The sequence below is a fragment of the Macaca nemestrina genome, chromosome 9, assembly GCF_043159975.1.
Source record: "Macaca nemestrina isolate mMacNem1 chromosome 9, mMacNem.hap1, whole genome shotgun sequence".
In the NCBI taxonomy this organism is placed as follows: domain Eukaryota; kingdom Metazoa; phylum Chordata; class Mammalia; order Primates; family Cercopithecidae; genus Macaca; species Macaca nemestrina.
In genome coordinates, this window is record NC_092133.1 from 143255356 (window position 1) to 143265625 (window position 10270).

The 10270-nt window shown below is 47.0% G+C and overlaps 1 protein-coding gene across 4 annotated transcripts in view; it reads right to left on the reverse strand.

Annotated features, from left to right (window-relative positions):
• Window positions 1–9600, reverse strand: part of LOC105490812 (GTP binding protein 4) — a 30530-nt gene extending 20930 nt beyond the window's left edge. For 2 of the 4 annotated variants that reach the window (XM_011756718.3, XM_011756717.3), the window contains exons 1-5: window positions 9488–9600; window positions 6016–6186; window positions 2650–2753; window positions 2434–2570; window positions 1341–1441 (exon numbers count right to left, since the gene is read on the reverse strand). In XM_011756718.3, coding sequence (XP_011755020.1) covers window positions 1341–1441; window positions 2434–2570; window positions 2650–2753; window positions 6016–6186; window positions 9488–9535 — 561 coding nt within the window. In that variant the 5' untranslated portion in view covers window positions 9536–9600. Of the gene's footprint in view, window positions 1–1340; window positions 1442–2433; window positions 2571–2649; window positions 2754–6015; window positions 6187–9067; window positions 9269–9487 lie in introns of those variants that run through there. The other 2 variants (XM_011756719.2, XM_011756720.2) reach the window with 2 other exon arrangements.
• Between the last annotated feature and the right edge of the window lie 670 nt (window positions 9601–10270).

Sequence of the window (10270 nt, forward strand, 5' to 3'; positions counted from 1 at the left end):
AATGTTCCGTCTGCACTGTCCAAATGGGGCCACCAGTCACGCACTGCTAACCAGCCTTCAATATGTGGCTCATGTGACTGAGGAGTTGAAATTTTCATTTTGCTGAATTAAACTGCAATTTAAAAAGCCACCTGGTCCAGCAGCCACCAAATCGGCCCCAGAGCACTGGCTCACTGTGGCAGGTTCACAGCTGACAAGCATTTGAAACATCAGCAAGGACCCTGCAGAGCTTTGCTGGTCACCACGTCACAGCAACCTATAGACAAAACAAAACTTACAAATCGATTTTAAAGCAAAAGTGATCTTAAGGAGGGTGGAGTCGTTCATGCCTGTAATCCCAGCACTTCAGGAGGCTGTGGCAGGAGGATGGCTTGAGCGTGGGAGTTTGAGATCAGCCTGGGAACACAGTGAGACTCCGTCTCCACAAAAAATAAAAAAACTAAACAGGTGTGATGGCGTGCACCTGTGGTCCCAGCTACTTGGGTGGCTGGGGTGAGAGGATTGTTTGGGCCCAGGAGGTTGAGGCTGCAGCGAGCCAAGTCTGCACCACTGCACTTCAGCCTGGGTGACAGAGCAAGACCCTGTCTCAAAAAGCAGAAGAAAAAGTTTCAACAAAAAGAAAGAATTTTTAAAATGAAAAATAAAGTGATCTTGGCACCGAGTAAGTCATAAATTTTCTGGGCACATGAGCTGCTGCTGGTTGTAAATTCACATTTCAAATGTTGCTTTGCCTCTTCCTGGGTCCCTCAAACTCAGCCAAATTTTCCTGAAGAACCAAATGACCGAGTCTCTTAAATGTTACGCTCAAATCCTAGTCAGTGAGCTCACCCAGGGAAAGAGCGACTCGGCACCGTCCCTCTACTGGACCATGTATGATTTCATGTGAAAGCTGACACAGCAACCAAGGTAACAGATCACCCAGAAGCAGCCGCAGACGGGAGGACCTCAGCTGGGCGAGTGTCACCTGCCACCAGAGCCCCCCTGGCATAGCCGTTCCAGGACAGGCCACCACCACCCAAGAAAACCTCTCCACTTGCCAACAGAAATGCACGTACATGCCTCAAATTCCTTAGAAGTCACCGGACACACACAAGAACAAAAAGTAATGCTTCTGTAATAGTAACATAAATGTAGATACAGACAAGGTCAATCCTCTCCAAGAGGAACTCAGGTGTGCTCAGGCACTGGGGCCTCCTGCAGACCAGGGCAGTGTTTACTCAAGGACCAACTCAGAGGCCAGAATTATTACCAAGGCCATCCTGAATCCCACGCAGTCAGAATACAGTAACGCTGACCTAAAATCGTCAGCTTATTTGCTTTACGATAAAAAACAGACCAACCTTATTGATGAAACTGGACTTCCCAACATTTGGGTACCCACACAAAAGCAGAGTCCTGGTATTTGGATCAATGGTTGGCAAACGGGATAAATGCTGACGCACTGTGAAAATATGAAAAGTTCAAATTAAAAAATTAAGAAACTCAAAGTGTAAGATTTGCTTTCAATTTTCTTTTCAACTTAGTTACAGTCCAGGCCTGTGGTGATATTAATCTTACTCCAACTTTTGTAATGCAAAAGTGATGGAGAAAATAGTTGCAGAGAGTAACTGTATATATATAGTATATTCAATAGTTATTTCCCAAGTTTGGCTCTAGTAAGAATCATATTCCTCAGCCCTTCTAAGCCCATGTTTTAACTCATTAGGTGAAAAGTGGGGCCAACAGCATCTCTGGAAGTGTCCAGATGATTCTCATTAGCAAGATGACATTAGGGAAACAGTGTACTTTGAAGCCTGCATGCCATGCCGTTCTGGCTACACATGGGTTACTGCCATTCTGCCACCTCATCTGTAAGACACATGGCTCCAGGGTGGCATCCCTTGGGCCATCACGAAGACCACACAGATCTGTAGGAAAGCACCTGCAAAGCGTCCACGTATCATAAATTTTGTTTAAAATGATTTGCAAGATGCAGGAGGGATATGAAAACCAAATGAGTCAAAATAATTTGTCATGTAAGAATACACACAAATAAATAGGCAAGTAATTGTTTCAATAGAATCCTACTACGTTAATTCAGAAAGTCCTATTAAATAAAAGTATTTTTAAAAATAAAAAAGTCAATAATAAACTATGAGCCATCTTATTTTTTATACTTTTCAGTACTTCCTCATGATTTTTTGTCTATGCCTTACCTATTAAATATGAAATACATAAATTTTCTTACCAGTGCTGTTGATTTCTAAGTATTATATGTGCTACCACTTTTTCAATAAAAACCAGCCTATTACTGTTTCTCATAGGTAAAGCTAGGAAAAATAACTGACCCGGTCATCTCCAAAATACAACAAAAACAGACATCTCAAGTCCTCAACAAGGACGCATCCTCTCAGCAGGACACTAATGCGGTTCCTGCAGATGTGTGACAAGCACCTTGCTCCAAATACTCCAAACTCTGCTTCTGCCTCTTGATCACCGTGCACATCCGTCCCAGGGCCGCGCGCTTCAGCTGTTTGCAGCGGTAGAGAGAGTCGCCGTACTTCATCAGTCGCACGTAATCTTTAGCAACACTGTAAAAAACAAAAAGCACTAGTTTTTTTCCCCCACTTTTGATAACTTAAAAGACACTACAGTAAAAAAGTACCTTACTTGTCCACTAAATTTTTGGCAATATTTATTTGCCCCAGAGCCAACTTGTAATGATCCTTGTCGTAGAGAATATTCATCAAATCAGCATAGAATGGATGAATATCCTGTAACAAACAAAAAAAGCACACCATGGTCACTTTAGGCCGGCAGTTTCTCATCCCTAGAAGTACCACTTGAAGAACAATTTCTTTCCCTCTCCCTTCAAGCCCACAGTGTCTCCTCCTCAGTTCCCTCTCCTGGCCAGGGGCCCTGTCTATTTAGTCCTCTGAGAAAACAAGCATCAGAAGGGATACGGGCGCCAATGGTCACGGCTTGCACCCACCTCGCTCCCAGCGCAGTGGTGGAGCTGTAGGACCCCGCAATGGCCAGCCCCCGGCCCTGCATATGCCCTTCCTGCTGCTCAGGAACTCAGCGCCAGAAATTCTTTCCTCCACCGGACTATTCCCATCAGCCTAAAAATTTGCCGTTATTTCCCAATCTTTAGGAAAAAAATTAAAAACTCCCGTGGCCCCCAAATCCTTCCTGTTCCTTCTCTTTGCCCCCAGGAGGTCCTGTGTCTCTCCTCTTTTCTCCTCCCTCTCTTGAACCCACTCTCACCAGAATTCTGTGTCCACCACTCCTTCTAAACAGCCTACAAGCTCACCAAGGACCTCCCAACGACCAATTCTCAGTTTTTAAAATCTCACAGACCTCTTGAAGCACTGGGGGCTGGCCACGCATCCTGCCTGCAGCATTCTCCTCACAGCTTCCAGGTAAAGAGTCTGCCCCCTCTAAGTCCTGTGCTGGCTCGTGCTCACAGCTCTACCCGAAACATTCATGCTCCCCACAGCACCCTTCTTCCTACATTCTCTTCCAAGATCTTGCCAGTGCATATAAACCCAACCCTTGACTACCACCTCCAATTCCATGTCCCAGTGTTCACCTCCCCACCCCGCCCCACCTCCTGGGTCTCCTGCACCTGCTGCTTCTCTGACTACAGGGCTGACTCTCTCTCCCCACACAGATACTCCCTACTCCCTTCCATGGCTTCACTGCATTCATCTGACACGCTGTTTACTGTCTTTTCTCCACCAGAATGAGATCATGAACCTTTACCACTTCTGGATTCCTAGTGCTCAGAACAGTACCTGACAGACAATAAGCACTCAGTGAATGACGACTTAGTGTCTAACCCTCCACTAACCCTCCACTCTGAAGCTGTTCTCAGATAACCAGTCCTGGCTTTGAAAGAAGTAATAGAATGTTAATACATTTGAACTCTCCTACCTCTGATGGCTATAACACTGAGGATGAAAAAGATAAAACTTCTTAAAAAGAACCACAAAAATCTGATACTAAGTAGATCAAAATATGTTGTTTGCTAAAATCAAGTGTTTCCTAATATCAAATCAGTTAAGAATAATCTCATTCTTGGCCAGGCGCAGTGTGGCTCATGCCTGTAATCCCAAAACTTTGGGAGGCCGAGGCAGGCGGATCACCTGAGGTCAGGAATTCGAGACCAGCCTGGCCAACATGGAGAAACCCCGTTTCTACTAAAAAAAAACCCACAAAAATTAGCCGGGCATAGTGGCACATGCCTGTAATCCCAGCTACTAGGGAGGCTGAGGCGGCAGAATTGCTCAAACCTGGGAGGTGGAGGTTGCAGTGAGCTGAGATCATGCCATTGTACTCCAGCCTGGGCAACAGGGCAAGACTCCGTCTCAAAAAAAAAAAAAAAAATCGAAACATATTCTTAATCACTTTCTTCACCCCCAGGTACTCTCTAGTACCTGACCTTTCCCAAGAAACCATTCACTCATTCAACAAACATCTACTGAGCAACTGTGTCAAATCCTAGACAGATGCAACCTAAGTGTCTGTCCTCTAGCAAGAATTTTTGCATTTTATTTTAAGTACTTCTGTATTTTAAAAATAAGCCATTATTGGCTGGGTGTGGTGGCTCACGCCTTTGGGAGGCCAAGGCAGGCGGATCACCTGAGGTCGGGAGTTTGAGACCAGCCTGGCCAACATGGTGAAACCCTGTCTCAACTAAAAATACAAAAATTAGCCAGGCATAGTGGCAGGCACCTGTAATCCCAGCTACATGGGAGGCTGAGGCAGGAGAATCGCTTGAACCCGGGAGGTGGAGGTTGCAGTGAGCCAAGGTCGTGCCACTGCACTTCAGCCTGGGCAACAGAGCAAGACCCCGGCTTAAAAAAAAAAAGCCATTATTACTTGTTTAAATATGAAGTACTGTCACAGAAGCCAAATGTTTCCCTCTGCTTACATCTGCCTTCAGCGACTATTGTGGGGCAATGGCGGATTTAGGCTTTGAGACTATACTGCTGATCCCCGCACCCTTCACAACCTCAAATAACCTTGCAACCACATTACCCCATGCGTGGTGTCATGAGGCTTTGTCAGCAGTGCCTGCCAAGCAGACACTGCTCTTACTTTTCTACAGCTAAAGAAACAGGCAGGCCGGGCGTGGTGGCTCACGCCTATAATCCCAGCACTTTGGGAGGCTGAAGCAGGTAGATCACTTGAGGTCAGGAGTTCAAGACCACCCTGGCCAACATGGTGAAACCCCGTCTCTACTAAAAATACAAAAATTAGCAAGGCGTGGTGCTATGCGCCTGTAATCCCAGCTACGCAGGAGACTGAGGCACAAGAATTGCTTGAATTCAGGAGGCAGAGGCTGCAGCAGGCTGAGATCACGCCACTGTACTCCAGCCTGGGCGATAGAGTGAGACTCAGCCTCAAAAAAAAAAAAAAAAAAAAAAAAAAAAAAAGAAATAAAACAGGCAAAACAGGCAAACTGCAATGTGCAGCAGTGAAAGGAGCTCAAGGTTTCTGGCTTCATTCAAAAGTCACAGCTCCCACGTGATCTCTTCTTGCCAAAGAAGAAAACAGTCAGTGCTGAACTGTCATCAGCTGATGAAGCAACAAGATCACAAACAGTGGTGGAGTTTACACCACTTACCCAAGCTGAGCCCAGAGGAATAAAACCCTTGGAAAGAGGGTGCAGGAGATGAAGCCCAAACAACCAGTGAGCTGTCAGCTTCTGCATTCATAACCCACAGCTATCATTACCACTTGGGTTGGCACCTGCAAGCCCAGGGGTTACACAGAAAGCCTGAGAAGAGAGCTTCGGGCCTCCTTAGATGGGGTTTAGTTGGAGGAAAGAATACTAGGGAATCAAAAAACCCATATTCTGTTCCCACTTTTATTAATTCAACAAATTAGTTATTTGCCACTAACTTATTGAGTAATCTAAGTAATTTACTTTGTTTCCTTTTCTGTCAAATGAGTACACCAAACTGGTTAAACACTGATTCTCTGAAGGCTCATATTTACATAACCACAGAAGTCCCCCAAGTCACTTACATCCAATTTAGGGAAATCTGTTAGAATTTGTGAAAGTCTATCATGGTAATTCTGTTGAGTAAATTTGACTTTTCTCATGTAAAAATGTCTAATGCGATGAATTTGGTAATGTTTATGAATAACAGTTGGAGTCTTTCGTTGAGTCTTCGACAATGTCAGGTCAATAAAGTCCTGCAATTAAAGAAAATAAAACATAATTACATCAAAAGTGTCTACTTTTGATCCACTTATTTGAAACCTTCTTAAAACACTAATTACAGTACTACATATTTTAAATTACAAAAATTTACTCTAACTAAACATTTTATGTACAACCTTGTTCATCTTCAAACACACGGCTGCTAAGATAAATTTTACGCCACACTTTCTTGATGCTATCTTAATTTCCAAACACCTAAGAACCTTTGAAACTTAAGTAATCAGAGAACTCAAATCATAAATTAGAAAAAATAGTTGAGAAAAAGAAACAATCCTCCCATTTCTTTATGCATATCTTTGACTTTGAAAGTAGATAAAATAACAGGTAAAACTAAAATCCACTTCATAATTTCCTAAGAGCATGGAAGGGAACTACTTGAGGAGATGAAGGATTTTTGCATGAGTTGCCCAGTGCAAAGAGTCAGCACTTCTCTTTAATAAGGATCCAATTCCCAGGATTCCTCAATCCAGTGTATCTAGTCACACAAAATTACTTGGATCTTTTTTCTTGAACACTTTGATTAATTCAACAATTTGATTAACTCAATATTATTTCAAACAAAGGTTGTTAAGGATACTTGGGTGCTGAAGATAATGAACAAGATACTGTCCCTTCCTTCACGGAATTCAGGGTCCAGTGACAGAAGTAAACACGTAGGCACAACACAGTCTGCCAAGTATTATACTATGAGGGGCACGCACCGTCTCCCCTCTGGGTCTACAAGTGAGACAAGTAAACAGGTGGTCACAACAGTCTTCCATGTACTATGAGGGGCACACACGGTCTTCCCTCTGGGCCTACAGAAGATCTTCCCTACATTTTTCTGCACCTAATGGCGTTCACACATCCTGAAGGGGGACCACTTCAAAGGTTACCTACTTCATAAGATTGCCCCTGACTCTCCAACTTACCACAGCTAACCGCACTCTTCTCTCCCAATCCATGTGGGTCCTCCATGATAACAATGTTTCATTTCTAGTATGGTCATTCATGATGCCACTTACCCTTTTTTATTTTGTTTTGTTTTGTTTTGTTTTGTTTGAGACACAGTCTTGCTCTGTCGCCCAGGCCAAAGTGCAGTGGCAGCACAATCTCCGCTCACTGCAAGCTCCGCCTCCTGGATTCACGCCACTTTCCTGCCTCAGCCTCCCCAGCAGCTGGGACTACAGGTGCCTGCCACCACGCTCAGCTAATTTTTTTGTATTTTTAGTAGAGACGGGGTTTCACCGTGTTAGCCAAGATGGTCTCGATCTCCTGACCTTGTGCTCTGCCCGCCTCAGCCTCCCAAAGTGCTGGGATTACAGGCATGAGCCACCGCGCCGGCCTCGACTTACCCCTCTTGACAACGACTTCCAAAGAGGCAGGTATTTTATCTAATGCATTTTTGTAACACAGTACCCAATGCATAGGACAGGCACTCACTTAACAGCTTCTAGAATGAACTGAATACCACACACTTTCCTGATGTGATTTTTTTTTTTAACTTCCAATCACCAAACAATTACCATCACCCATTTTTTAGGTAAGTAAACTCATCTGTTCTCTAAAAATACAAATCTCATTCCACAGAAGATGGATGGTGTACTAACATATCCTAAAGTTCTCCACATAAGTCAATAACATGAACAAAGTTCATGTAATCCAAAGAGCAAATTCCTTCAACAAACTTGAGAGATGGCTGACCAAAAATACAAATAAGACATGATTCCTGCACTCGAAAATACTACAATCTGGCCGGGCGCGGTAGCTCATGCCTGTAATCCCAACACTTTGGGAGGCTGAGGCAAGTGGATCACTTGAGATCAGGAGTTCAAGACCAGCCTGGCCAACATGGTGAAACTCCATCCTACTGAAAATACAAAAATTAGCCAGGCCTGGTGGCCTGCACCTGTAATCCCAGCTACTCAGGAGGCTGAGGCAGGAGAATCACTTGAATCTGGGAGGCGGAGGCTGCAGTGAGATGAGATCCACCACTGCACTCCAACCTGGGCAACAGAGCGAGACTGCATCTCAAAAAGAAAGAAAGAAAGAAAATACTACAATCTATCAAGAGATGTGTCAGAACAATTGTCAGGAAGAAATGAGAAATGGAGAGAAGTGGGGAAACAATTATTGCTATGAAGGTAAAATACGAGACTCCCACAAAGCTTTCCAAGGCAAGCTCATTCCGTTGTTAAGACGTGAAGAAAAGGAGACACTGATGAGAGGAAAACAGTCACTCTGCTGGGACTTCAGTAACTCCCTCTCGTGCAGCAGTCCCTGAGAGGCTCGAGTTGCCCGTCAATATCTCTGTAATTGCGACCCAAATCGAATGTTCACTACATAAAAACATGACTTCTTAAAAGTCGTAATACCAGGGCCGGGTGTGGTGGCTCACGCCAGTAATTCCAGCACTTTGGGAGGCCGGAGCGGGAGTTCGAGGGATCTCGAACTCCCTGGGATCTCCCTGGGAGACCTGGGATCAGGAGTTCGAGGCCAGCTTGGCCAACGTGGTGAAACCCCGTCTCTACTAATAACACAAAAATTAGCCGTGCGTGGTGGCGCACGCCTGTAATCCCTGTTACTCGGGAGGCTGAGGCAGGAGAATCGCTTGAACCCGGGAGGTGGAGGTTGCAGTGAGCCTTGATGGCGCTCCAGCCTGGGAAACAAAAGCGGAAAACTCTGTCTCGGGGGAAAAAAAAAAAAAAAATTCTAACACTTAACACTTGTTGACTCATTCTTGCCACACTAACCAACGCTGTAAAAATTTAGTCTGGGCCTACTATGGTCTAAAAAGAACAGGGGTTCCCAAATCTAACAGTGAAAGAGAATGACTTAAAAATTAAGAAATGTTAAATCACGATAGCAACGAACCGAGGATTCCTGAGAGGGGAGGGGGCTACGCCAAATCCAGAATCTGAAGGCTCATCACGGACCACGGAGTGCTTCCTCCCTCACATGTTGGGGTCCCCTCCACTCGCCCACCTCGTCACCCGGAGCCCCTCCAGGGAACCCTACTCTGGGTGGACCCCGATCTCTGGGGGCCCTCAGTCTCTGGGTGGACCCCGGTCTCAGGTGGACCCGGGTCTCTGGGGGATCTGATCTCTGGTGGACCCCGGATTCTGCTGGGGGAGGGGAAATGATCTCGAGTACGCGTCCGGCAGGTCGGGCCCGGGAGCGGGTGGTGGGCGAGCGGAAGGCGACCGCTCTCCCACGGCTACAGGCCCGGACCCTCCCCTGAGACCCCGCTAATGAGAAGGCGAAAGTAGCAGTGGCCCTCCCGGAGCCACCTACCTTGGCGGACGGCACCACCGTAATTTTCTTGAAGTTGTAGTGCGCCATGCCGGCTGCCGTATGCACGCGGGTACTGGGCACTCCCGGAACTTCCGCCGTCGGGAGCAGGAGGAACTTCCGCCGTCGGGCGCTTGCTGTACGTCACCTCCGGGAGCCAAACGTGTCTTGCGTGCTCTATGGCGCTTTCGGCGTCGCACAGCGCACCCGCCCGGCCTGGAGGTCCGCCGCGGAGAGTGTGTGAGGGCCCCGGGAGCGAGGGCGCGGGGGAGAGGACGCCTGGGTTTTAGGGGGCGCGCGGAGACTAAATTCATGCTGGGTAAAGAAGAGGCTTCCGACAGACTGCCCTGCGGGTTTCTGGAGCGGGTTCAGGCCCCCAGCCACCCGCCCTGGACCAGGGTTCGAGGGGGGTCTTGGGATTTGGGGGATGCGGGGCTTAGGAGTCCGGAGGGTCGAGGGGATCCGGGAGTCTGGGCGTCCGGGGTCGCGGCGAGCCCCGCCGAGGAGGAGGGAGCCGCGCGTGCGGGGCGTGCCCGGGCTCTGGGTGTAGAGCGGGTGACGCCCCCCACTCTGATCCCGGGCGGTGGTGAGGAGGCCCTCGCGGCTCCCCTGCAGCCCTCCTTTCTCGTGCTTGTTAAATCCCAAAACGGGCGGAGAAGGGAAATCCTGATCTCAGGCGAAAGAGGTGCCGCTGGTTCCGCAGAGTGCCTTAGGAGAGCGGAGGAAGCAGTTGCGAGAGACAGTCCTGTGGGGTCCAACAGAGGAGAAAGGTGATGAGGATGGAGC